A 27,934-nucleotide genomic window follows, 5' to 3' on the forward strand; every position below is an offset into this window, starting at 1 on the left:
ATTTAAGACATGAAAGTGTGTGTAAAAATCTTACATCTAATGAAAAATAGAAGCAACTAATATTGCTGAAGCACTGTCCAAGTCTGTATATAAATATTCTGATATATAAATATATATATATATATAAATAAATAAATAACATCATGGTTACACATAAAGCTTAGGATAACCTGATTTAGCTCAAACTCTTTAATTATATGAACAAATCTCTATGTACAGAGATGTTTATGTATCCTACCTCACCTATAACCCATGAATGGTTACAAGTTTTGTTAAGTGAGCTGTAATTTGTCCCCATGGCCTGTGCAGGTTGCAGCTTGCTCAACACCTGTTTGTGCGACACAGCCGGCCTGTCCCATAAGTTCAATGATTTGCCACCTGGGGCTTTTCCGTGCACTTGCTTTGCGAGAACACACCTGTGATCCTGCTTTTAATAATCAACATGCACAAGCTAATAGTTTTAATATACACAAGATTAGTTAAAATATGTAACAAACATTCATGTCTTCTTTTTTTTTCCAGGTTCTTGAACAAATTAATTACACAAAATGTGTCACCTGGCTTTTATTGAAGGCCTTACAAAAAAAAAAAAAAAGAAGAAGAAACTAAGAGCCACACATCAGACACTCATCCCTATTCTCCAGAGAGCACACCATAGCAGCTTTGTTCCTCTCCTTAATCTCCTCCTCACTGCTTTTGGTTTCCTGTGCCACCTTTAGTTTCTCCTTGTTCAGGGTGAACTGGATGGGGTTGGCAGCTGGCTTCGTCCTCAGGTAGTACATACCAGTCTTAAGCCCCTGTAGAGGGAATTACACAAGTGTGAGCAAAGCATGTTGCAATAACAGCACACCAAACGATACCATAAACTTTTCACTCACCTGCTTCCAGCCATAGAAGTGCATACTGGTGAGTTTTCCATAGTTGGGCTCAGCAATGTGGATGTTAAGTGACTGGCTCTGGTCAATGAATGCTCCTCTGTCTGCAGCCATCTTAATGACCACTTTCTGTGAAATCTCCCATACTGTCTTATACAACTCCTTTACGTCGTTTGGAATTGTGGGGATTTCCTGTAAACCCAAGCCCACCAAGAACCATTAGTGAGACACCAAGGAGATAAAATACAGACCGTCCAAGGGCAAGATTAAATACCAACCTGGATGGATCCATTATGAGCAATCAGCTGGTTCTTCATCTCCTCGTTCCACAGACCTCGCTCGGTGAGATCTTTCAGCAAGTGAGGATTCACAATCTGCATGTTGGACAGGATCAATAAATATTTCATTGAAAAGTACTGCACACTTCACTGAACGGAAAATACTTCAACATGTCTTACAAGCAGAAGTTTGTAGAATATTCTTCTACCTAAAAGGCAAAATGGTTTGCTCTGACTGGAAGTTTCAATATAATCAGATATCCAAAAGAAACTAGCCAAACACTGCACAGTAATACTGCAAATTTAAAGTTCTTCTAAGATACATGCTCCCAGCCCTGGAGCACCCCCTGCAGTGTGCCTGCATGTATCAGCACTTCAAATTTAATACCATATTCAAGACATCTCCCAAAACAATTGACCTGCACGTCACTTCAATCACGCTACACAGTACATTACCTATAATGGATTGCGTTCATGCATATCCAGCCATTTCCGAGTTTAAGTAAACTTCTATAGAGGTAAACTAAATATCCTTTTTGTATTACCATTTGCTTCAACAGTGAAAGAAAAGAAAATATATTAGAGATGGATTAAAGCAGTCAGAAAAGAAAAAGATGTAAAATTTATCACCACTCCCTCGGTAGCTGTATTAGAAACACCGTCGCAGCAGTGTTTACGAGCTAATTTGTAATTTAATGTCAGGGTAATGTAACAAGTAGTGTTATAAATATACATACATTTTTGTTAAGAAGAAAATCTATATTTAAAAAAAAAAAAACTTAGCTATTTTGTAATATTACTACTGCACTGAATAATACTTAATAATAATAATAGTTTTTTATTTGGGGTACAAATAATATAACAGTAATATGTCTGACTTAATTCACTTTTGTGTGTTAGACGTGGCTTTTATTTTGGCGGAAATCTGCAGGAAGACCTCCTCCTTTTAGTTGGCAACAGTTTTTTAAAATTCACTTTTCATTACCAATCAGGTGAAATGCTGTAAACCTCCGTCTACAAAAATGTTTGAGATTACGCTAACGTAAAGCCAAAGTGAATCTGGCGTGTTGTCTCAGTTAGAGCTGCAACAATTAATCGATTATGAAATTCGTTGTCAATGAAAGTCATCGATTAGTTGGTCTGCGCGCTGCACGTTTACACATTACGTTCTGTTCCGAAAACACGCTTCAGAAAGTAAATACTAAAGTTGTATCCCAAATACTATACATAGTATTGTTGTAGTTATAGTATAGTTGCGTGCCACGTACTATACACTTACACTATGCATTATATACTCTACCATCTAATGCAGTGTTTCAGCAGACCCCTAGTGGTCAGTGGTGTAATTGCAGGTGGTCCGGAGGAAAGTTTTTAAAATGTTAAAATAATATTTTGTGGTGTTGTTAAATGCATCAAAATATATTAAAATGAGATATTTTAAAATTAATCAATTTTGTTATTCATGTGCATTCACATCAGCTGAGCTGATGATCGTTCATTGATGGATTTATTTGAAATTTATTTACAAATGAAATGATAATTTCCAAAAACCTGAGTGGTAGACAAGTTCAAGTGTCACATTGATGGATAAAATAAACAAAAGATAATTCAGAGTCAAATTAAATGTCACTAACAATAAAATGTATTTGAACCTGATATCTGAACCAATCCCTGGGAATGACAGTTTCTACCAATCAACCAGGGATTGCTAGGACTGTAGCATTCTGTGCATCCATAAAAAGTAATACATAAATACTACACACACATTCATTTTTTTTATATATATATATATATATATATATATATATATATATATATATATATATATATATATATATATATATATATACACACATACATACACACACACACACACACACATATATGCATAAATATTGTGAGGGATTAGCCCGGGGAAGGGCGGCGTACAGACCCACAGGAGGCAGAAGAACGTTCAAAACGGTGATTTATTGGTGCAAGGGTGAGGTGAGTGGGTTGTGAGGGGATGAGTGCGGGGTTTTGTGGAGGCGTGACTGCCGGTGTAGCCTACTCGTGGCGGAGGCGGGACACCCGAGACGGGGGCGGGGGGTTTTCCCGGGCCGGCGTCCTCCGTAGGTGTGACTCTCACCACCCGGCGATCTCGTCCGCGCTTGCACGGAGTCCGTCTTGTTGCTATGATATTCTCCTCCCTCGTACGGCCGGAAGCACGCCCTTTTATCCTCTTCCGCCGTCACCTGAGTGGTGGAATTTCTCCGTTGGGTCCGCCAATCGCTGGCCGGTGTTGCGTCAGTCCCGCCCTGCCGCGGCGGTCCTTCCGGCTGGCGGAATGTTCGGCAAGCTGCCCACGTCGTGCCGGTGCGGCAGTTGGAGAAGGAGCGATTTCCTTCTTGTGTGCGCCGGCTCTCTGCCCGTCGCGACAGTACCCCCAACTCAGCTCCGAGCCTACTGCCACTCGGTGGTGGGCCCAGAGGGTGTCTCGTCGTGAGAGCCCATCCGCGTTACCATGCTGGGCCCCCGCCCAGTGCTTAACCTGAAAGGAGAAGTCTTGTAAGGCGAGGAACCAGTGGGTTACCCGGGCGTTGGTGTCCTTCGCCTTGGCCATCCACTGCAGGGGGGCGTGGTCTGTTATGAGGACGAAGTGCCTGCCCGCCAGGTAGTATCTCAGCTCCTCGATGGCCCATTTTATTGCTAGTGCCTCCCGCTCGACCGCCGCATACTTCCTCTCGGCCGGGGACAGCTTCCGGCTGATGTAGAGGACCGGGTGTTCTTCCCCGTCGAAGGTCTGGGAGAGGACGGCGCCCAGCCCGGTCTCGGAAGCATCAGTATGTACGGTGAACGGGAGGTCAAAGTCCGGGTTGCGGAGTACCGGCGCGCTGGTGAGGGCTCCTTTTAGGGCCTGGAAGGCCCTTTCTGCATCGGCTGTCCACCTCACCTGGTCTGGCTGGCCCTTCTTTGTAAGGTCTGAGAGGGGAGAGGCTACAGCAGAAAAATTAGGCACGAACCTGCGGTAGTAGCCCACCAATCCCAAGAAGACACGTACCTGTTTTTTCGATGTCGGACGCGGGTAGTCCTTCACAGCCTCGATCTTCTTTAGTTGGGGCTTCAGCATTCCCCGTCCGATGCGGTATCCCAGGTACTGGGCTTCCGTCAGCCCTAGGTGGCATTTCTTTGGGTTCGCCGTCAGGCCGGCCTCCCAGAGGGCTTTCAGGACCTCCCTGAGGTGGAACAGGTGGTCGGCCCAGGTGGAGGAGTGTATGACCACGTCGTCCAGGTAGGCCGCTGCAAACTGTCGGTGGGGCCGCAGGAGGATGTCCATTAGCCGCTGGAATGTGGCAGGCGCCCCATGAAGCCCAAAGGGGAGAACCCGATACTGCCAGTGGCCGGTGGCCGTGCTAAAGGCCGTCTTGGGCCTTGCCTCCGGTGCGAGCGCCACTTGCCAGTAGCCTTTGGTGAGGTCCAGGGTCGATATGAATCGGGCTCTCCCCAGCCTCTCGACCAAGTCGTCCACTCTGGGGAGGGGGTAGCTGTCGAACTCTGACACCTGGTTCAGCCTCCGGAAGTCGTTGCATAGCCTCATGCTCCCATCCGGCTTCGGCACGACGACGATGGGGCTGGACCAGGGGCTGCTGGACTCCTCGATGATGTGGTCCTGCAGCATGCGACTGACTTCCTCCTCGATGGCCTGGCGCCGGGCCTCGGGGACAGGGTATGGCCTTTGTCTCACCACTACACCGGGAGGAGTCTTGATTTCATGCTGGACCAGCTGAGTCATCCCCGGGGAAGTCGAAAAGACATCTGCAAACTGGTTGATCAGCTCGGTAAGCTCCTGTCTTTGGGCGGGGGTGATGTCCTCCCCTAAGCCGACCAAGGTACCCTTGCCCCGGTCCGAGTCCTGAGCTGCGAACGCCGACACCACCGGGGCTGGTTCCCCCCACTTTTTCAGCAGGTTTACATGGTATAGCTTCTCATCCGTCGGCCTACCGGCCTGCTGTAGGCGGTAGTTGACCGGGCCCCGGCGCTCGAGGACGGTATATGGACCTTGCCACCGGGCGAGGAACTTGCAGGCGCTGCTGGGCACTAACAGGACCCGGTCCCCCGGCTGGAATTCCCGGGGCTGTGCGGGGCGGTTGTATACCTTCTTCCACTCCTCCTGCGCCGCGTGCATGTGCTCCCGGACGATGGGGCCCACCCTGTCAATCCTTGCTTGCATGTCCTGCACGTACTCGACGACGGAGCGGAAGGGGGATGGTTGCTCCTCCCAGGCTTCGCGGGCTACGTCCAACAATCCCCGCGGGCGCCGCCCGAACAGGAGCTCGAAGGGCGTGAAGCCCGTGGACGCCTGGGGGCACTCCCGAACGGCGAAAAGTACGTAGGGGAGGAGGAGGTCCCAGTTCCTCCCCTCCTCGTCCACCACCCGGTGCAGCATCCGCTTGAGGGTCTGATTGAACCTCTCGACCAGCCTGTCGGTTTGGGGGTGGTAGACGGACGTCCGGAGGTGCCTCAGGGTACCGAGTGGCGTAGTCGACGAGGACCAGGATGTATTCATGGCCCCGGGCAGACTTGGGTAGGGGCCCCACGAGATCCATGCCCACTCGCTCAAACGGGACGCCGATAATGGGCAGGGGGATCAGGGGCGCCGGCGGGGGCCTCTGCGGGGCCGTGCGTTGGCACTGCAGGCATTGTTGGCAAAAGGCCCGGACCTCCGCGTCCATCCCGGGCCACACGAAGCGGTCCCGCAGTTTCTCCAGGGTATTTCGGGCCCCCAGGTGGCCGCCGAGAGGATGGGTGTGGGCTAGGTGTAATAAGACGGCCGTCTTGGCTCGGGGCACCACCAGTAGGTCCACCTGCTCCCCGCGGCAGCAGGCCCGTTGGTATAGGAGCCCCCCTCGGACGAGGAAGTACGATGTGGGGAGCCTCAGGTCTGGACTCTGGTCGATCCCCTCTACCACCCGTACCTGGGCCCAGCAGTGCTTCAGCCGGTCGTCCTCCTTCTGCTCCCGGCCGAACTTCCCCTCCCGGTTTACCTGGGGAAAGACAGACGACAGAGGGTTAGTAGTTTGGCGGGTCTTACCTTCTGAGGTGGCCTCTCCGTCGTCCTGGGCCAGGTAGGCCGGCCGGGCTGGGATCCCCTTCACACGTCGCCGCGATCTCCGGGGCTCGGCTCTCGGTACCACCCGGAATCCTGGCCAGTCTCATCCCAGGAGGAGAGGCACGGGGAGTTCGGGGATGATTCCGACCTGGAGGGGCCAGGTGCCGGCTTCGCCCCGGATCTGGACCTCGGCTGAGGGGACTTCCCGGGTGTCCCCATGGACACAGGTCACGGTGAGCGTCCCGCTTGGGCGGGGCAGGATGGAGGGCTGGGCGAGGGTCACCGTGCTCCCGGTGTCCAGTAGGGCAGTTACCGGTCTCCCTTCGACCCACACCGTCAAGGAGGGCGCCTCCGGCGGTTGCTGCTGATGGAGGGCGCAGCCTGCCAGCCATGGTTTTGTAAGCAGCCGGGCGGCTTCCCTCTCCGGCTCTGTAGGCATGGGCTCATCTCGGGGGTGTTCACAAGTGGGCATCCTCTGGGGGTTCCTCCAGGTGCGGGGCCGGGTCTGGCGGTCAGACCGGGGGCCCTGGGCACCGAGGGGCCGATCGAGGTGCTGCTGCTCCCCGGGGTCGAGCTCCAGGGTGGCCAAGGTTCGCTCCAGGACAGATCAGGAGTTCCTGGGGCGTAGTTGGGGCGTGTGCCCCCACGGCCTGTCTCTCTGCCCGGGGTAGAGCCCTCAGGAAACGGTCAACCGCCACTTTCTCTGCCACCTCCGAGGCGGTATGCCGATCCGGCCGGAGCCATCGTTTGGTGATCCGGATGAGGGCGCTCATCTGGCAACGTGGTCGGGCACCTGGTCGATAAACCCAGCGATGGAATTCAGTAGCTGCCTGGCCAGGGGTTCGGCCACACCATGCCAGGACTCCCTCCTTCATCGCCAGGTAGTCCGCGGCCTCCTCCGGCTCGAGGGCATAGTAGGCTGTTCGGGCCTCTCCCGTGAGCAGTGGACCAAGGGCGCGTGGCCAATCGTCACGGCCCCACCCCTCCCGGCGGGCGATACTCTCGAGGGCTTCGAAGTACGCCTCGAGGTCCTCTTCGGGGCCGAGGGGGGGTAGTAGGCGGCGGATCTCGCTGCTTGCGTCGGGGAGAGGCATGGAGGCGGCGGGGGTCTCAGTCCTCATGGCGATCAGTGTCTGTGTGGCGACCTGAAGGCTCTCGGCGAGCTGCTGTGTCACAGCGTGCTGCTGGAGGCTGGTCTCCAGCAGGTGTTGCAGGGTGTGGTCCATTTTGTGGGGTTTTCCTTTTTTTTTTTTTTTTTTTTTTTGTGGTAGGCGAGTCTGTACTATGCCTGCATCCTCCACCAGTTGTGAGGGATTAGCCCGGGGAAGGGCGGCGTACAGACCCACAGGAGGCAGAAGAACGTTCAAAACGGTGATTTATTGGTGCAAGGGTGAGGTGAGTGGGTTGTGAGGGGATGAGTGCGGGGTTTTGTGGAGGCGTGACTGCCGGTGTAGCCTACTCGTGGCGGAGGCGGGACTCCCGAGACGGGGGCGGGGGGTTTTCCCGGGCCGGCGTCCTCCGTAGGTGTGACTCTCACCACCCGGCGATCTCGTCCGCGCTTGCACGGAGTCCGTCTGGTCGCTACGATATTCTCCTCCCTCGTACGGCCGGAAGCACGCCCTTTTATCCTCTTCCGCCGTCGCCTGAGTGGTGGAATTTCTCCGTTGGGTCCGCCAATCGCTGGCCGGTGTCGCGTCAGTCCCGCCCTGCCGCGGCGGTCCTTCCGGCTGGCGGAATGATCGGCAGGAAGCTGCCCACGTCGTGCCGGTGCGGCAGTTGGAGAAGGAGCGATTTCCTTCGTGTCGCGACAATATACATATATGAATATGTATATACATATATACACATGCATATATACATATATACACACACACACATATACAACCACACACACACATATATATATATATATATATATATATATATATATACATACATACATACATACATACATACACACACACACATATACACACATGAATATATATGAATGTATATATATGCATATACACATACAATATACTCACACACAGTGAGTACACCCCTCACATTTTTGTAAATATTTGTTTATCTTTTCATGTGACGACACTGAAGAAATGACACTTTGCTACAATGTAAAGTAGTGAGTGTACAGCTTGTGTAACAGTGTAAATTTGCTGTCCCCTCAAAATAACTCAACACACAGCTATTAATGTCTAAACCGCTGGCAACAAAAGTGAGTACACCCCTAAGTGCAAATGTCCAAATTGGCCCCAATTAGCCATTTTCCCTCCCCGGTGTCATGTGACTTGTTAGTGTTACAAGGTATCAGGTGTGAATGGGGAGCAGGTGTGTTAAATTTGGTGTCATCGCTCTTACACTCCCTCATACTGGTCACTGGAAGTTCAACATGGCACCTCATGGCAAAGAACTCTCTGAGGATCTGAAAAAATGAATTGTTGCTCTACATAAAGATGGCCTAGGCTATAAGAAGATTGCCAAGACCCTGACACTGAGCTGCAGCACGGTGGCCAAGACCATACAGCAGTTTAACAGGACAGGTTCCACTCAGAACACGCCTCGCCATGGTCGACCAAAGAAGTTGAGTGCATGTGATCAGCATCATATCCAGAGGTTGTCTTTGGGAAATAGACGTATGAGTGCTGCCAGCATTGCTGTAGAGGTTGAAGGGGGGGGGGGGGGGGGGGTCAGCCTCTCAGTGCTCAGACCATACGCCGAACACTGCATCAAATTGGTCTGCATGGCTGTCGTCCCAGAAGGAAGCCTCTTCTAAAGATGACGCACTCGAAATCCCGCAAACAGTTTGCTGAAGACAAACAGACTAAGGACGTGGATTACTGGAACCATGTCCTGTGGTCTGATGAGACCAAGGTAAACTTAATTGGTTCAGATGGTGTCAAGCGTGTGTTGTGGCAACCTGGTGAGGAGTACAAAGACAAGTGTGTCTTGCCTACAGTCAAGCATGGTGTTAACGACATCATTACTGATCAGGAATGTAATTTAATGTGTTTAACAGAAACTTGGATTAAACCAAAAGAGTACATAGCATTAAATGAAGCCAGTCCTCCTGGATACAGTTATGTACATCAGCTTCGTTCAACTGGTAGAGGAGGAGGTGTTGGTCTCATCCATAGTAAAAATCTAGTCGTCACACAAAAACTTAAGCATAAATTTAATTCTTTTGAAATTCTTTATACCAGTACAAGTTATGTAGCCACAAAAAATAAGTCAATTCCTCTAATTATTATTTTCAGACCCCCAGGGCCATATACTGAATTTCTTAGTGAATTTGCAGACTTTGTCTCAAACCTGGTTGTGTCTGTAGATAAAGCATTAATCGTCGGAGACTTTAATATTCATTTTGATAACCTGGAAGACCCTCTAAGAATAGCAGTTGTGTCCATCTTAGATTCAGTAGGGATTAATCAGAACGTAATCGGGCCTACTCATAATGGTGGTCACACTCTTGACCTCATACTAACATACGGACTAAGTATAAAAAATATTATAATTTTTCCGCAGTCTGAAGTTGTCTAAGACCATTATCTTATCGCGTTCATAATACATATTGATCATAATATTTCCACCTCGCCACCGCGTAAAACGTACCTACACATTAGCTACTGCACCGAGCTTCATAAATAACCTCGCAGAAACATCAATTAGATTTGGATCACCGTCAGATCCCATAGAACTTGATAAGGCGACTGAAAGCTTGGAGTCAAAACTCCGCTACACGCTAGATAGAGTGGCTCCACTCAAAAGAAAAATAATTAGAGAGAAAAAATTAGCACCCTGGTATAACGATCAAACGTGAACCTTAAAACAGACAACTCGACAAGTAGAACGTAAAGAACGTAAATGGTGTCAAACCAAACTGGTGATATTTCAAACAGCATGGAAGGAGAGCCTACTGAAATATAGGAAATCTCTTGGCGATGCTAGAAAAATCAATTTCTCCACCTTAATAGGAGATAACAAAAACAATTCTAGATTCCTTTTCAACACATTAGAAAAATTAACTAGGAATAAAACCACTACAGAGAGAAACACTAACTCACCGACACTTGCCCACCCAAACACACTCACCAACACACGCCCACCCAAACACACTCACCCACATACACTCACCGACACCCCCACACACTCACCGACACTCGCCCACCCACTCACCAACACCCCCACACACCGTCTTCCTTGTACACAAGTGTGTAATTGATACAACAAAATGAACTTTATAATACAAAAACACAAGTGACTTGTGTCTAACCTGAAACTCTCCAGACAGCACGCGGCGTGTGTAGATGTTACTGGTGTAGGGCTCGATGGACTCATTATTGCCCAGAATCTGTGCTGTGGAGGCAGTGGGCATGGGAGCCAAGAGCAGACTGTTGCGTACACCGTGCCTGCAAAGCAACAAAAGCAAAGCTGCAGTAAGGCATGTGTACTTTTATATAGGAATTTTTCTGTAAATGTTCTAAAGGAAGGAAAACATTTGACCTAATTTTGGTCACTGGGCTTGGCCTAAGTCCAGATGTCCTGTACTGTCTAATTACCAGATTTGGAGCATCACTGATTGGCCAAATGCCAACCTCACTGATGGCACGAGAAACCTTTTGAACCACTTTTTTTTTTTTAGACTGACATTTAACTAGCCAAGAAATGCATTATGTTTAAACATAGCCTAACTACCAAATGAAAAATTGTTTTAAGAAAGTCAATAACGAGTAGGGTTATTCTTCCTACTCATGGTTGTTGAACCTACTTTTCGATTGGGCAAGTTTAAATAAAATAAATAAAAAAAACAAGAACTAATAGACCAGATACAAAAACTGCTCATCTTGAGCAAATGGTCTACCAACTGGTCCCTCAACAATGTCAACCCAGATTGAGAGTATGTGAGCAAACTGGAAGCAGAAGACCCAGGAAAAAAAAAAAAAGCGTTGGACAAATAGACCAAGGTCTTACTTGGTATCTTATCGTAAGACGGAATAAGGTCAAAGAGGACCTACATATACTAAAGCTTACTTTGCAATCTTCTCCTTCAGGGCCTTCCAGTCCCACAAGTCTGTTGGAGTCTTGTCCCACATGTCGTACTGCAGGATCTGAGAAACAAGAACAGGTTCTTTAAGCGCTAACAATCTACACAAGTATAATAAATGATGATTAGGAAGAACTTTAGAGCCTGTAGTGCTGCGCTCTAGTTGGGATACTTACACCCTTGCTAACAGGACAGCCAGCGTAGGTCTCGTACGGGCCATGTTCGGCCGCCAGCTCGCAGCTGGCCTCCAGCGCAGCGTAGTAGATCGTTTCAAAGATTTGTAAGTTGAGCAGTTGAGCTTCATCACTCTCGAAAGGATAACGCATCAGGATAAAGGCGTCGGCCAGCCCCTGCACTCCGATGCCGATGGGCCTGTGGCGTTTGTTTGACTTCTCCGCCTATCAAAAAGTATATACACGAGATGCACGGGTACAAAATTTCTCAGCCGATACCAATAACCGACTATTCAGTGCGATACTGACCGATAGTTCTGCCTTTTATGCCTTCTTTTAAATTAATAATAATTAATTCCACAATTCTGAAGGAAATGCAAATAAAAACTTTATTCTCTACATTTCAACAAGTTGTTTCACAGTAACTGGTCTCAAACAGAAAACACATTACTCTAACATGAAAACATTAAATTCTGAGGATAAAATTAAGATTTCTTAACTTACTGAATGTGATTAATTTATATTAACAGAATTAAGTGACTGAATTCTAAAAAACCTGTTAGGATTCACATTCACTCACCACAAACAAAAGCATTTCTACTTCATCACTGACATCAAACTGGTAATATATAATATAAACTTTTTTATATATTAACATTAACTGGATATGAAATACACTACTCCACAAATATATTTTTCTGTGCAATATATACTTTTAGTCAACTCATCTTCATTTAAATCTTTCAACTGTGTACTGGCCCTTTAATTCAGCACGAGGGGGGGGGGATTAAATAAATAAATAAATAAATAAATAGATAGATAGATAAATAAATAAATAAACAGACTCGACGCCAAAACTCGCACTTCACTGCTGCTCACTTCCGGTGTAAAATTTTATCAGTGCAGAGCTTAGAGATTACAAACTGCAGTTTTGTCGTCATTCCACACAAGACACATCATCTTTACCCACAACACAATTTTTTTTTGATTGACAGGATATAATCGGCCCTGATCATCGGATGTTTAACTGTTAAATAGCCTTTAAATAGCCTGACCAATCGCTGAAATGAATGAACTAGAAAAATTAAAACTCACCTCTGGCACTGGATAATAATTGATGTCGATGATTTTGTTCAAGTTCCTAACAATGACCTTCGTGACAGATGCCAACTTTTGGAAATCAAATGTTCTCTCGGGTGTTACGTACATGTTCAAAGCGAGAGATGCCAGGTTGCACACGGCTATCTGCAACCAGAAAATCAGGTTTTGTAGAAGGAGAAACTAAATTATAATTAAAAAAATAAATAAATTCATATTTATGGGAAAAATAAAAAAGATACATTCCCAAACGTTAGCACTACTGTGGATGGATATACCGCAGTATTTGCTAGTACTCTGTCCTCACCTCATCCTTGCTGGTGTACTCCACAATCTCTGTGCACAGGTTGCTGCATTTGATGGTACCCAGGTTCTGCTGGTTGCTCTTGCGATTGCAGGCGTCCTTGTATAACATGTACGGAGTGCCGGTCTCCGTCTGAGACTCAATGATGGCGTACCACAGCTGCTGAGCCTTCACGACACGTTTCGCTTTCCCCTCCTGCTCATACCTGTGACGTAAACAGTTACTTAAAATCAATACGCTTGTAAGCATTTTAAAGATTTAAAAAGATTCTCTCAGAGCAGAAATGACTAGGCTAGGTCTGGGCAAACACTTGAGAGAACATGAAAACCTTCAGAAAATACTATCTACTTTCAATTAACTGGCAGATAAGATCCAGTGGAAACAGTCTTGCAGCTCTAGGAGAGTAATGATTTTTTTTTTTTAACCTTGTGTAAAGCTTTTCAAACTCTTCTCCCCAGCATTCATTTAGACCTGGACAGTCATTCGGGCACATAAGAGACCAGTCCTGCAAAAAAAAAAGCACGTGTGTGAATGTGTACACATCCAAAAGAAATTATTAAAATAATTTGTACAACTAACTTCAGCTTTGAAAATCAAAAACCCAAAAACAAATAAAAAAAAAAATAAAAAAAAAAACACAACTGAAGCTATGTGGATGTGCAACTATAATTTACACTAATCTAAGGATGTATTCAAAGAGATGCAATTTAAAGGTCTCTACACAAAATAATTAAGCAATATATAAAATCTTTCATGGCACAACATTTCATGTCAGGAATACAGTCTTAATAAAAAAACTCCAAAACAAAACACCATGCCCGTTTCCTATTGTAATGCAAATAGGTGGCTACATGTACAACCACTTCCGCATTGAACTTGCCTAGGTTTCCCTAGGTTTGCTCTTCGCTTGTAACTGCGACATTTTCAGCTCCTGAAGGTGGTCGATCATACGTCGGATATGTAAGAATACTCGCAAAGTCCCTTCTAGCAAGCTGGAGAAAATGTTGCTCAAAAAGTATTCTTCATCACAAATACCATGAAGGTAAGAAAACACCTATTAACAGAAACGAACATCCAAGCTAATGCTAGACTACATGGTTCACCGCAGACTAGCATGTGCTGTTGCTAACGGGCTGTATTCAATTGAAGACTTTGTAACTTATATTTTATAGACAACGTTAAATTATATTGTCCGATATTCTTTGCCAATTTATCAGGTCAGTACTCGTTTTGATCACTCGTTTTCAACGCATTGTGAAGGAAAAGAAAAAACAAAAAAACCCATTTCGCCCGGAAACATGCCATTTCAAAACTGAAATACGTCACAGCACAGAGTCCAGGTAGCCCATTGCACATTGCTACTGCGCTTAGCTTATGAGCTGCACTTACCCCGTTCGTCTCTACTCTCTTCATGAAGAGATCAGGGATCCAGAGAGCGTAGAACAGGTCCCTGGCTCTCTGCTCTTCTTTACCAGTGTTCTTCTTCAATTCCAGGAAGTCAAAGATGTCAAAGTGCCAGGGTTCCAAGTACATCGCAAAAGCTCCAGGTCTCTGCACAGAGGTAAAAACCGTCGTCATATCTAACACTCAGAACAGAATAGTGCTAGGAAATATTGCAAAAAAATAAAAATTAAAAATTAAATCTTGATAGTTTCAACTTTATGAACGATTCTCAATTACAATTCTTTTTTTTTTTGGTCTTACATAATGCAATTATGAATGAGCATTTTTTCAGTTTTTTTATTTATTAGAAAAATGTGCAGAAATACTAACAGTGACTACGTTTACATGGACAGCAGTAATCTAATTATTGACCTTACTCTGAGTAAGATAATAATGTGATTAAGGTGTTTACACGAGTCACTTTTAGAATACTCCTGTCATGTTCCCGTGTTACATGTTCTAGAACATAATTAGATTAACAGCCCGCGTCATCACGTCACCGCGCCATCCGACGTCCCTCCAGAATTTAACGTATCAACATACAGTTCGTCTTCATTATGGTACCGTATACAATTTTGGGTATTTTTATTTAATTTTTTTTACGAATGCTTTAAGTGCAGTTAATTATTTGTCATGCTATACGTGCTAATAGACAACTGCTTGAAGCCGTGGGCTGGGTCCCAAACCGCGTACTTACCGTCTATATAGTAGCCGAGATACATGTAGTTTTCCCCACTACAGGTCTATAGTAGGGAAGAATGCGGTTTGGGACGCAGCTGAACTCTCTTGTTCGCTGTAAAATGTTGAGAACTGCCGTGTAGAATCGTGTCCTGTCGCAAAATGCGGTCAAAACTCTCACACGACGTTCATAATGTGATTAAGGTGTTTACAGGTCTGTAATACACGTCCATAATGCGACTAAACAGGAGTACTCCACCTGTCTTAATTCAATTAGAGCTTAATTCGAGTATGACCTTAATTAGATTAAGGTAAGTAAAAATTGCTGTTTACATGGTAGTTTCTTAATCAAAGTATGGTCTTAATCGGGTTAAGAGTGGATTATTGTTGTCCATGTAAACACAGCTACTGCCATCTATAGCAAATACCACAAATGGTTCCTTTAGATAAAGACTATTTTAAAAAAAAAGGATATATACTTTTTGCGCACTATTTGCTATAGATCGTGCTATTACTATTTTTGCACTACTTAATGAACACTTCTCGATAGAGTAAATGAGTTTTAGATGTAATCAACAGACTTATCCGAGTTTTCTGCCTAGCTTGCTGCTAACAAAACATAAACGCAGGGGTGTCGATTGTCGAATGTGCCGAGGTCAAAAATGATGTCATTTCGACTGGTGAATTACTGCATAGATGTAATGCAGCATATTTTTCATCCGTCTTTTCAAGCCTGTATCAATTCCATATCGCTGAAGTGATACTTTAACCTTTCTTTGCTATGAGCTCAGTCATCTGCAAAGTGCTACTTGTTTATCTTGGCTTTACTTTTTCTTTAAATATAAAGAGCACAGTGTAAAGTAAGTGTTGACATGTGTCAATAGACAACCAGTATTTAGACTGTTTACAAACTGGATCTATTTGGTCTTATGCCCAGTTCATTATGGCATATAACTAACCAGCTTGATTAAAGCTGATCTTTTAATGCATAAGGAAAGTTATAATATTAAAATAAATTAGTTAGTTATAAAATAAATTTAAATATTTTAGGTAGACTGATTGTTTATACTGTTGCATTTCATAAACTGGTACCTTATTTTTCTGTAGAAAGCCTAGGCAAGGTTATAACGCAAACAAATATATTTTAACTAAAAACTGAAACGGTCATATTTTGGTGAATTTATTTTTGGGTCCTCGTTTTTGGCCGTTTCAAAAATCCACCAGGTTTCCAAGATTCTAAGAGCTACACATATTTTGAGAAGCAAACATGTAGGTGGAATATTGTCGGTCATTAGCGATCATCCTAGTACAGCTTATCCAATCAGTAAACTGAAATACAGCATTTATACACTTGTACTCTGGTGCCATTTATATTCTCTAAAATACAGGATGTGTCTGCTTTAACAAGCCATACAGTTGACATGGCAGTGGAGAAAGATATGCTAATAAAAAAAATTAAAAAGCAGTTGCTTTTATACACAGTGTAGTGTTGCCTGTGTGTTAAGTTATAATGAAATCTTTACATGTAATTTCCTCCTTTGACTTATGGGCAAAGCAGAATCTAAAATTGTATACCATAAGTACTCTGCTACACTAAAATGTACTTCTGATTGTGATGTGTGCAAAAGAGATCGCGATTTCAGGTCAGGGAAGCCTGTAATATTCAGAATAAAAATTCAGTGGGTTTTTTTTTTTCAGAATTTCTCTCACCTTGTTTCCTCCCTGGTCAACATATCGGGCCGTGTTGTTGTACACTCGGAGCATAGGGACCAGGCCATTAGAATTACCATTTGTCTTAAAAAATAAAATGAAATAATAATAAAAAAAGGTTATTTGATGTTACTTTTAATACACTTTTAGTAGACCCAGTCTAAAACTGGCGACTAGTCGTGAAGGTGACTCACTCCCGCGATGTAGCTGCCCGTGGCTCGAATGCAGCTCACGGCCACGCCGATGCCCCCAGCAGATTTAGAGATGAGCGCACATTGCTTCAGAGTGTCATAGATTCCTTCGATGCTGTCGTCTTTCATAGACAGGAGGAAACAGCTGCAAATAAAACACCATGTGATTCCTGTCACTTCTATGAACAGTAATTATGTACCATTTAATAAGATATTTCTGTAGGACATATGGCAGTGGTATTTAGCCAACATTTGTGAAGTTCCAGCTATTGGTTGTTTTGACTCCCACTAGCAATTCACGTTACCATTTTTGACTAGCGCCTTGGACTTCGAACAGACGAGACACCCGTTTTGAACTTGAAGCGGAAAATAAAGGCTTTTCTTTGTCCAACTGGCTTCAAACATTCTGTTTTTGTCATCACTCCACTAATTAGACCAGAGAAGGTAAATCTGTGAAAGCCTGAGAACTCAATGGGCTGCAATCAGCTAAATAAGGTACATAAAATGCACCTAATAGGCTGCAAAAGACGGCGTGCTTCAGCAGCTGAAATGCTTCGTGTTTCAAAAACTCCAGTTGCTGAACTTTCAGGTCAAATTTCAGGTCTCTGCTACAGTGTTTTCCGAAAGTCCGGGTCAGTCCACAGAAATGGAGGACCGTGGGGGAGGGCCAGTTGACTACCCCTGATAAATGTACTCCAAAATTGTGTTTACTGGTCATTTAGTGCAATAGACTAAATGCTTTCGAGCACCACCGTCATCCCCTACTGCGAGTATATACAGTGAATAAAAAGCTTTTTGGCCTGAACAAATTGTACCTGTGTGAATTTTGAGTTTTGGAAGGTGGTGGATTTTTATAAGGGTCTGACAGTCCTTGTCCAAGTTTTATTTGCTTTTAAATAGAAATAAAAATACAAAACATTGTATGTTATTAACTCTAACATTGACAAGTCTAAAAAAAAAAATTAAAAAATAAAAAAAAACCTCCTGTTAGTCTTCACATTCACTCAAACAAAAGCATTTCTACTTCATCACTGAACATCAAACTGGTCATATATAATATAAACTGGTAATATAAATTGTATATTAACATTAACTGATATGAAATATACACTCTACTAGGGCTGCACAATTAATCGAATATCGATCGTCTGCGATGTTGCCGTTTAAAGTTCGTCTTCCGCTCAGAGAAAACTCTGCTGTTTTCTCCACTCAAATCAAGCACTTCCTAACTACAGCCAATCACCATAGAGCGGCGCAGGGATGACCTCATTTTGTAGCACCAAAACCCTAAAACGAGTTAGCATTTTAGCGCTCGAGCTGCTAGCTTCGCTTCGGAAATCATGACATTACAGTGTTTGTCGGGGACATTAAACGTCATCACGCCGAACAGGAAAAAACTTTGCAGATAAACTCAGGGCTGTACAGTGCGACCATTTCACTTGCATTTAAGACTGAAAAGTACTTTGTGTGACTGTGAATAAATATTTATTCACACCGGTGCGAGTGACCTGTTCAGAGTTGAATGATACAATCGGAATAAAAACTACAGAAACTACAAAAAGCATCTACACCGAGAAACAGTTACTTTCACACTGCTTTTCATCTCCTCAGTCACCCGAACAAGTGTGTAAATACTGCAGAGAAGCCATTATGATGACAAGAAATTATCTAATAGTCTAGCTTTAAATATATTCAAGAGGAACAGACCTCAAACACTGAACATTGATGTCTATTGTATTTGTTTACAAGGTGGAAAAGGTTAACGGTTGTTTTTTGTATACAGTCTGTAAAATTTACTGAAAATATTAAATTTAGTTTATCAGAAGGTTAACTAATTTGTCATGGCTCACACTATGTTCCTAAATTCTGTCATAATTGACAAGCTCAAGTTTTCTCATGCCTATTTGTGTGTTATATTGTGGCACATTATCGTTACCATCTCAAAAAAAAAAAAAAATAAATAAATAAAAAATTAAACTTCAACCATGCTCCTAAATTTTTGTAATTGTAAAGAAATTATCGTACAGCCCTGAAACTGGTTCTCACAATTCCCCCCAAAAAACACGTGGATGAAGATTCATCCACAGAGAAATCTGTATTCTGGAAAATGTTTTTAATCAAGCTTGGAGAAGTTGTCAGAAGCTTGGTGATGGTGACGTTGAGGTCGAGCGACTGTGGTGTAGTTCATTTATAGCGTACAGTTAGCTGTTTATTTCTGGCGATTGTATTTAGGCTTCAAACTTCATAAATGTTGTGTTCATTTGTGAAAATTATCTTGATGGACAAAAACGTGTTAGTGTTGTAAACTTTTGTTGATCACAGAGCTTATTTTTTGCAATAATCCAAAAGTCTGTGTGAAAATCCTATTGCGTTTTGTCGAGTGTGATGATAACTTCCGGGTTTCGGTACAAAATGACATCACCCCTGCACCAATCTTTTGGGTGATTTGTCTGCGTCTCTCCTCCTGTAAACATTATTCCCTTATCTGCATACACCGGAATTGTTTTCATTTGGTTGCCCATTGTTATATTTGATGTATATTTTCATTTGGTCGATGGCATTTTTATTTTTACTTATCCTATATTTTGGGTACAATTTTATTTATATTTTGCTTCTATGAGATGATGCACTTTATGAATCAGTCTAATTTCATGCAAAGGTTTGTACATTAGCAAGAATGTAGCACAACATGGAGGTGAAAGCAGCGGTCTGTTTATTTAAATGTTAAAGTGAAATAAAATGTTGTCCCTAAAATAATCGTGATAAATAATCGAGATCTCAATATTGATCAGAATAATCGGGATGATCATTTTAGCCATAATCGTGCAGCTCAACACTCTACAAATATATTTTTCTGTGCAATATACTTTGTCAATTCATCTTCAACCTAAATCTTTCAACAGTGTACAAGCCCTTTAATTCAGCGTGAGGGCGAGCGGGCAATGGGAAAAATAACCCTTATCGGCACATACATCAGTGCATCTCTAATATCTCTGTAAATGCTTCTTATACACAGTACAAGTCTTCAAAACAGATTTACTACAAAGTGAACAAAGAAAATGGCATACAAGAACCAAGCTTTAATGAAATTAAATCTGTAACTGCGGCTTTCCCAAATGCTACGGAGTGAGTACCTGGAAAGCTGAGGCCGGTTGGTGCCTGCGTTGAACAGTGTAGGGGACGCGTGAGTGAACCACTTCTCAGACAGCAGGTTGTAGGTCTCGATGGCAGCAGCGATATCTTCCTTATGGATGCCGACTGAAACTCTCATCAGCATGTGCTGAGGCCGCTCCGCAACTACACACACACACACGTGCGCAAAGCGAGTGCTCGTTGATTATCATTTAGAAACAAACAAATCTCTCAAAATCTATCCCATCATATCTACTCTTACCTTTTCCATTGATCTTAAGCAGATATGAACGCTCCAGGGTCTAAAAAAAAAAATGGGAATGTTGAATTATGATCCGAATAAACAACTTCTATATCAGTTACTGGTCATATAAGCACATTTGAGATCAAATAATTAGACTACCTTGAAGCCAAAGAAGTTGTAGGAGAAATCCCGGTCGTAGATGATGGCCGAATTAAGGCGCTGTTGTGACAGAAGAGAAGGATGAGTTTAAAACCAAATCACATTTAAAAAAATTTTTAAAAAGAAGAAAGTCCAGGACAAGTGAGCACATCACTCCTATTTTGGAATCCTTGCACTGGCTCCCTGTCAGGTTTCATGTTGATTTGAAAATCCTTATGCTTACATACAAGGCTTTGCGTGCTTTGGCTCTCCAGTATTTGGCTGAACTTTTAACCTATTACACCCCAAATCGTGATTGCCACTCCTCCAGTTCTGGTCTTTTAACCATCCCTCAGACTCATTTACATACTATGGGTTACAGGGCATTTTCTTCTTATGCACTACCATCTGATCTTAGAGAAGCTCAATCTTTTAGTACATTTAAATCTTCTCTCAAAACTTCTCTCTTTCAGATAGCTTTTACTTGATTTTGTTGTTTTTTTAAATTGAATTATTATTATTATTATTATTGAATGGTATTTTAGAGGGCTGCACAATTAATCGAATATCGATCTCAATTACGATTTTGACTGTCCACGATAACATGATCGACTGCGATTTTGACATTTACAGTTCGTCCTAGGCACATAGAAAACTGAACAAATCAAGCGCTTGCTAAACTTACAGCCAGTCACCATAGAGAGGCGCAAGGATGACCTCATTTTGAATGCCAAAACCCGGAAATGAGTTAGCATTTTAGCACTCAAGCTGCTAGCTTTGCCTGTGCAAGGGAAAATCATGAGACTAACATGTTGCTAAAGGGCACTACAGAGGTTGTTGGGGACATTAAACATCACGCCGAACAGGAAAATACTTTGCAGATAAACTCAGGGCTCTACAGTGCGACCATTTCACTCGCACTTACAACTGAAAAATACTTTGTGTGACTGTGAAAAAATATATATTCGCACCGGTGCGAGTGACCTGTTCAGAGTTGTAGAATACAATTGGAATAAAAATTACAGGAAGTCCAAAATGCATCTACACAGCGCAAAAGTTGCTTTCACACTGCTTTTCATCTCCTTAGTTAACCGAACAAGTGTGTAAATACTGCAGAGAAGCCATTATGATGACGAGTGTAACTCTGTACATCATCTGCTTCAACTTCCTGATCTCACAACCGCCATCTTTTATTGATCACGCAAAATGACCTGAACCTGCAACTGTGACCTGCTTGTGTAGACACAGCGGCGTTGGGAAGAGTAAATTAAGAATACTAACGCTACAAGGTGGGTTTAATTCAAACTTCTTTATTAAATAATTCCTCAACAATCATAATCAAGAGCAGCAACTGTTCGGTCTGTAAACATACAGTACACTGCCACTCTCTCTTCACCAACTCTAATAGACAGCATATTCACTTTTTTCACATTTAAGCTCAGGGTTGCCAGATATCACCAGAAAAGTCAACTCCAGTTTTCATGTTTTGATTTAATGCCCCGAAAAACACAATATTATCAGCAGACATGGCAACACTGTACTGGGGGAACCCAACTATAAGGAACAACTGAAACAAACAAAAATAAAACTAATAAAATGTAAAGACAGAAAATGTGCCTAGTTATAAAAAAATCATTTAATATAAAAATATAGATTATAATAACTTCATAAAATATAAGTAAAATGAGAAAAGAAATGTTTAATTACTATGGGTTGCATTTAATATCAATTTAACATTAAGCTTAGTTTGCTATTTCTTTAGAAGGCTATTAGCCTTCTTTTTCCTAATTTATGGATATTTTTTGTGTTTTAATTAGGACTCTTGTTTAAGATATTTAAAAATACATATTTTATTCTTGTTTATTTATCAATTAAACAACAGTATTTCTCATTGCTATTATTTTAACTCAATTAACAGTAACCATGAGCAGAGAGCTTACATTTAACTGTTTATGACAGACCTCCTGATTAAAGCTTAAAAAAAAAAAAAAAAAAAAAGATTGGTATCTGGATCGGTATCGGCTGTAAAAATCCTGATCGGTGCGTCCCTAATGAACACCATTAAACTAAAGTGTTGTGCATCTGACAGGTAAATAAACTCACCCAATCACATCCTATATGAGATTATTCAGATATCTACACAATATACACAGAGCGGATCGAGAACTGACTCCAGCCCAGAACCATGACAGTGGAAAATGTCTAATAGTGTAGCTTTAAATATATTTAAGAGAAACAGACTTCAAACACTGAACATTGAGGCTTATTGTATTTGTTTACAAGGTGGAAAAGGTTAACGGTTGTTTTTTTGCATACAGCCTATAAAATTAACTGAAAATATTAAATTTAGTTTATCAGAAGGTGAACTAATTTGTCATGGCTCACACTATGTTCCTAAATTCTGTCATAATTGACAAGCTCAAGTTTTCTCATGCCTATTTGTGTGTTATATTGTGGCACATTAACCTTACCATCTCTTTAAAAAACAAAAAACCTTAGACTTCAACCATGTACAGATAGCTGTTTATTTCTGGTAATTGTATTTAGGCTTCAAACTTCATAAAAGTTGTGTTCATTTGTGAAAAATATCTTGATGGACAAAAACGTGTTATTGTTGTAAACTTTTGTTGATCACAGAGCTTATTTTTTGCAATAATCCAAAAGCCTATGGGAAAAACCTATTGCATTTTGTCGAGGGAACCGGTGTGATGATAACTTCCGGGTTTCAGTACAAAATGATGTCATCCCTGCACCACTCTATTGGGTGATTTGTCTGCGTCTCTCCTCCTGTAAACATTATTCCCTTTTCTGCATTCGCCTGAACTGTTGTCATTTGGTTGCATATTGTTATATTTGATGCATAGTTTCATTTGGTTGATGGCATTTTTATTTTAACTTGCACTATAATTTGGGTACAATGTTATTTATATTTTGCTTCTACAAGATGAACATTAAGGATCAGTCTAATTTGATGCAAAGATTTGTACATTAGCAGGAATGTAGCACAACATGGAGGTGAAAGCAGCGGTCTGTTTATTTAAATGTGAAAGTGCAATAAAAATATGTTGTCCCTAAAATTAATTAATAATCATGATAAATAATCATGATCTCAATACTGATCAGAATAATCATGATTATCATTTTGGCCATAATCGTGCAGCCATAGTAGTTTACCATTATCTATTTTTGATAGATGCTTATATACTTTGTTTTATGCCATTCACTTCTTTATATTTTCTTTTCTAAAGGAAAGTGCCTTGAGAGGCCTTTTCAAAAAGGTGCTACATAAAATAAAGTTTATCATCACCATCATTATTATTATTATTATTATTATTATTATTATTATTATTATTATTATTACTACTACAACAATAAAAACACTTTATCTGCCTTCTTACATCCTTATTTGCCATGATTAAGTCAAGGGTCTCCTTGGAAATCATAGGTGAGTGTCTTCCATTCAAGGGGTTAATAAAGTTGAAGAGATCCTCCATGACCTCTGCAAAAAAAAAAAATTTTAAATGAAAGAAACATTCATTAATTGTAGTTAGGGGAACAACAGAAATTTTATTGTCAAAAACCCTCTGGATATCTAGGGAAATGTGTATAAAGTGCTCGGTCATCCATGAATCGTTTTTTTTTTTTTTTTTTTAGTTAACACTGAGTATGTTTTTATTTTAATCGCTGTATGTGTGCTCACACTATTAAATCAATTGGTCATTGAAAATATTAAAAGTTAGGTGGAAATCAGAGCAACACTCATGGGTGTCTTAAGAGTGTGTATGTGCAATAGCACCTCCTCCAGGTGTTTTAAACTGTCTGATGATGCTGTATAAGCAGCAGTTTGAAAATAGATGCTGGTCTCAAGCATCTCGGAGGAAGCCTGCGTCAGCCTTCGACTCGTAAATGGCTGTCTCAGATTTAGGACCCCAAACATGTCATCATATTTATATAGCATGTGATCTTAAGACAAATGCAGTGTGCGATGTTTCTGACATTAATCCTACATGATTACTCACCGCTGAAGACCTTCTTGGTCTCCTTGTGCAGGTTGGACACTGCGATGCGTGCTGCCAGGATGGCATAGTCTGGGTGTTTGGTGGTGAGCGTGGCTGCCGTCTCAGCAGCCAGTGTGTCCAGCTCGACAGTGGTCACACCGCTGTACAGACCCTGAATCACCTTCATGGTAATCTGAGTCTGGAAACATCACGACACGGTGTAAGTATCTAGGAAAACTTCAACTCAAGTCATGATAATGGCTAAATCTACTCCATTCTAGGGCTGGATAATAACAAAAAAACAAACAAAAAAATCACATCACGATACTTGAGGACATCTCTATGATTCAGATCAAGATATATAATTTAGCTTACTACTGTCTGCTTTTAAACTGAGTTCAACGATACTTTTCTTTAATGCCTACAGAGAAAAAAAATTATTCAGCAAAATCCACAGCATCTATTCAGTACGATTTCATTTAGAATTACTAAAAAAGTAAAATAAATAAAATCGATTTTAAAAAAATGCATCACCATGCTAACGATATCTCAGAAAAGTGTTTTGCATAATCATTTATCACGATATCGATATTACATAGATATATCGCCCAGCCCTACTCTATTCGACTAAATTCTGCTATTCACTCATGAGCACTGATTTTTAAAAATGCAAAAAAAAACCTCTGCTTACAAAACAAGGCAAATTCTATGTGACATGAGGTCAAATTTCCCAGTTAAATCCGGGCCAGAGACCTCTAAAGCACCAGACATGAGTCTCTGCTTTTCGCTTCCGATTCTTCCTCACTCCCATTCCGCTTATGTTTTTAAAAAACATCATGTTAAGCAAGATGAAGTTAATTCATGTGTACAGTCTATCTGCATACAAACCGGATCAACAAAGTCAGCATTGAGTCCGTAGCAGAGCTTCTGGATACGGGAAGTGATCTTATCAAACATAACGCGCTCCTGGCGTCCATCTGTAAAACAGAAAATTTACATTCTGGTGAGACTTCCTGTAATGCAGAACTCGTTTGTGAAATCGAATAAAGCTAACTCAAAATTATGCAGGTTAAGTGTGCTAGTATTTGTATATGTAGATAATGATGCGGGCCAATTCGAGCGCAATAGTAATCTTAACGTAAAAGATGCATAACACGACACCACAATATGGGTTTAATGTTGTTTCAACCCTAAGCCCAGCTTCCTCTAAAAATAAATTAAAAAACACAGCAATGAAATCTTTATAAAATAGTGTCTATATTGTTCATCACTCTCGGTGTAACTTAATATATTTTAGTAACTCAAACGATCAAATATCTCACAGCAATAAGAGATTGTTGGTTCGTTTAACTCGACCTGTTTTAGGAAGGCAGCGTAGCCTGTGTGAAAATCTCTTAACAATTGTCGTCACGACACGGATACACGCTCAAAGAAGTCGTGCTTCTCTTGGGTTCTACAGGAGATTCAAATACGCTGTGGCTTAATGAGAAGAAACCTTAAGGCTCATCAGACAACAGGCTGTTAAATTAGAACCACACCCAGAAGCCATGCATCTCTGTCATTTGTTTGCATTTGTTTGGACAGCGTGCTTTTCATTTGTCCTGTCTGGACGCACTGCTTCTCCTTACGACGATTGGTAGATCTCTCCACGGGTCGAACCTCCGAACCAACTTCAGTCACTGATGACTCAAACATAAACATAGCAGTGAGAATCGGCTGGAGCATGCAGTAGTGGTGTCATTTATCAATATTGTAAGCAAAGTAAGTATATAGTTCGTTTTGATTCATTTAAGAAATTTGGTGCTTATAAGTCTAGATAGCTCTCACTTCCTTCTTCGGCTAACAATTTAGCTGCTTCACCAGCACAAACTTCTGACACAGAAGCTGCAAATCTTGACCTGATTTTAGGAAAGTCTTTTGAAGTCTTTATGAGAAGAGACTGAAAATTAAACAAGAGGACAATAAACCTCCAAGATTTCAATTAAAAAAAGTCAGGGAAGGGGGAGAACAATCAATCAATCAATAAAAAGGTCTTTTAGGTATTTTGGTACAGCAAAATAAAATGGGCTGTGTTTATGATGATTAGTCTTAGATTATGTAGAGCCTCTGCCATACAAGTCATACAGAAATAAGTCCTGTCATTTCAACAGTGGGGGGTTAAAAAAAGTATTCAGAGCTTTTAATATAATACTTTACAGTGGTAGGAAAAACAGCAGTGAAGTGAATACCCTACATTAAAAAATGTCCAAAAACTAGTAGTTTTCTTGTAAGTAAGTGAACTGGCTCAATTAATTGGCGCCAATAACACCGACAAAGGAACATGGCATAGGTAGAAGAGACCCCCACCTTTTTTCATTTAAAAAGTATTCCAAATATTTTATCAATAAAGACTACACTGATGTGACAATCAGTGCAGTAGTTTACAGAAATGCACTACGAAGTGTTGTTTTTGTAAATTAGAGCTTCGGGCTGCTGCTTGCTAAGTAAATGGTGCTGTTCACCATGTTATATAAGTATCCAGTGGTAGCCAGGTAAACTATCATTTTATTCAATTTCGGAATATACGAAGAGTATATAATAATCTACAGGGGCTAATAATACAAAAAGAAAAACTATGGGGAAATGATGGTCACCAGTTAGCCAACTAGCATTACTATAACAGCTAAATACATAAAGCTCCCATCATCCTTCAGTGCAGTTGTCTCGTTTTATCCTGGTGCTGGTGGTATCCTGGTGTCTGAAATGACATCTATGGTTAATAATTGTCATGATAAATATATTTTTTTTGGTTTTGCAGAAAAGCTAGCTGCACTAATACCCGACTAATGCGAGAATTCAATAATAGGTTTTTAAGAAACTCACCTCGCTTAATCACGTGCATATTGATTTATGTATTAAAGCAAAAGAAGTACACAAAACCCTATGTTAAGAAGGATTAAAAAAAAAAAAAAGATCAGATGGAACAGCTGATAGCAAAGTCCGGTTGCCTTAAAAACGCGCGAGAACCTTTGCACAAAACCCGGGTTCTACTTGACCAATAGGGTTCAAAGATGGCCTCTTCCGGTTCCGATGTCATAGTTCACGTATATAACGTTCTTAAAGATTTTATTATTTTCTAATGTTTTCTTTTTTCGTCTGTGGTTGGGTTTGAGTATTTTATCGTACGCTATGTTAATTATGACTGGATGATGAAGTATAATAATAGATGATATAATAATATTACTTGGGTTCAAGCACCTTCAGCAAATATCGCTCCCCCCCGTGGCCAGTTCTTTAGTGTTACCTTGAACATCCATCCATCCATCCATCCATCTTCTATACCGCTTATCCTTCAGGGTAGCGGGGAACCTGGAGCCTATCCCAGGAAGCATCGGGCACAAAGCTGGGTACACCATGGGCAGGGTGTCAACCAATTGCAGGGCACAATCACATACACATTCACACACCGATTAATGCACCCATTTGTGCACCCGTTCGTGCACCCATTTATACACTATGAACACATTAGACATGCCAATCAGCCTACCATGCATGTCTTTGGA

At 42.0% G+C, this 27,934-nt stretch overlaps 1 protein-coding gene across 2 annotated transcripts; it reads right to left on the reverse strand.

Moving 5' to 3' along the window:
- Positions 1–548: 548 nt before the first annotated feature.
- Positions 549–27,571, reverse strand: rrm1 (ribonucleotide reductase M1 polypeptide). 2 transcript variants are annotated; one of them, XM_017493292.3, is made up of 20 exons: positions 27,255–27,571; positions 25,931–26,071; positions 25,281–25,369; positions 24,414–24,591; positions 23,793–23,893; positions 20,416–20,475; positions 20,275–20,314; positions 20,015–20,177; positions 16,884–17,025; positions 16,690–16,773; positions 14,248–14,409; positions 13,284–13,363; positions 12,862–13,063; positions 12,552–12,701; positions 11,460–11,681; positions 11,271–11,347; positions 10,513–10,648; positions 1,154–1,249; positions 879–1,067; positions 549–797 (listed from the first exon to the last, which is right to left on the reverse strand). In XM_017493292.3, the coding sequence occupies exons 1-20, from the start codon at positions 27,271–27,273 to the stop codon at positions 606–608; spliced, it is 2,523 nt and encodes an 840-aa protein (XP_017348781.1). In that variant the 5' UTR covers positions 27,274–27,571; the 3' UTR covers positions 549–605. The 2 variants fall into 2 exon arrangements, with proteins under 2 accessions (XP_017348781.1, XP_017348782.1); XM_017493293.3 differs by lacking the exon at positions 25,931–26,071 and having other exon boundaries at positions 27,255–27,555.
- Positions 27,572–27,934: the final 363 nt, after the last annotated feature.

The sequence above is a fragment of the Ictalurus punctatus genome, chromosome 18, assembly GCF_001660625.3.
Source record: "Ictalurus punctatus breed USDA103 chromosome 18, Coco_2.0, whole genome shotgun sequence".
Lineage (NCBI taxonomy): Eukaryota > Metazoa > Chordata > Actinopteri > Siluriformes > Ictaluridae > Ictalurus > Ictalurus punctatus.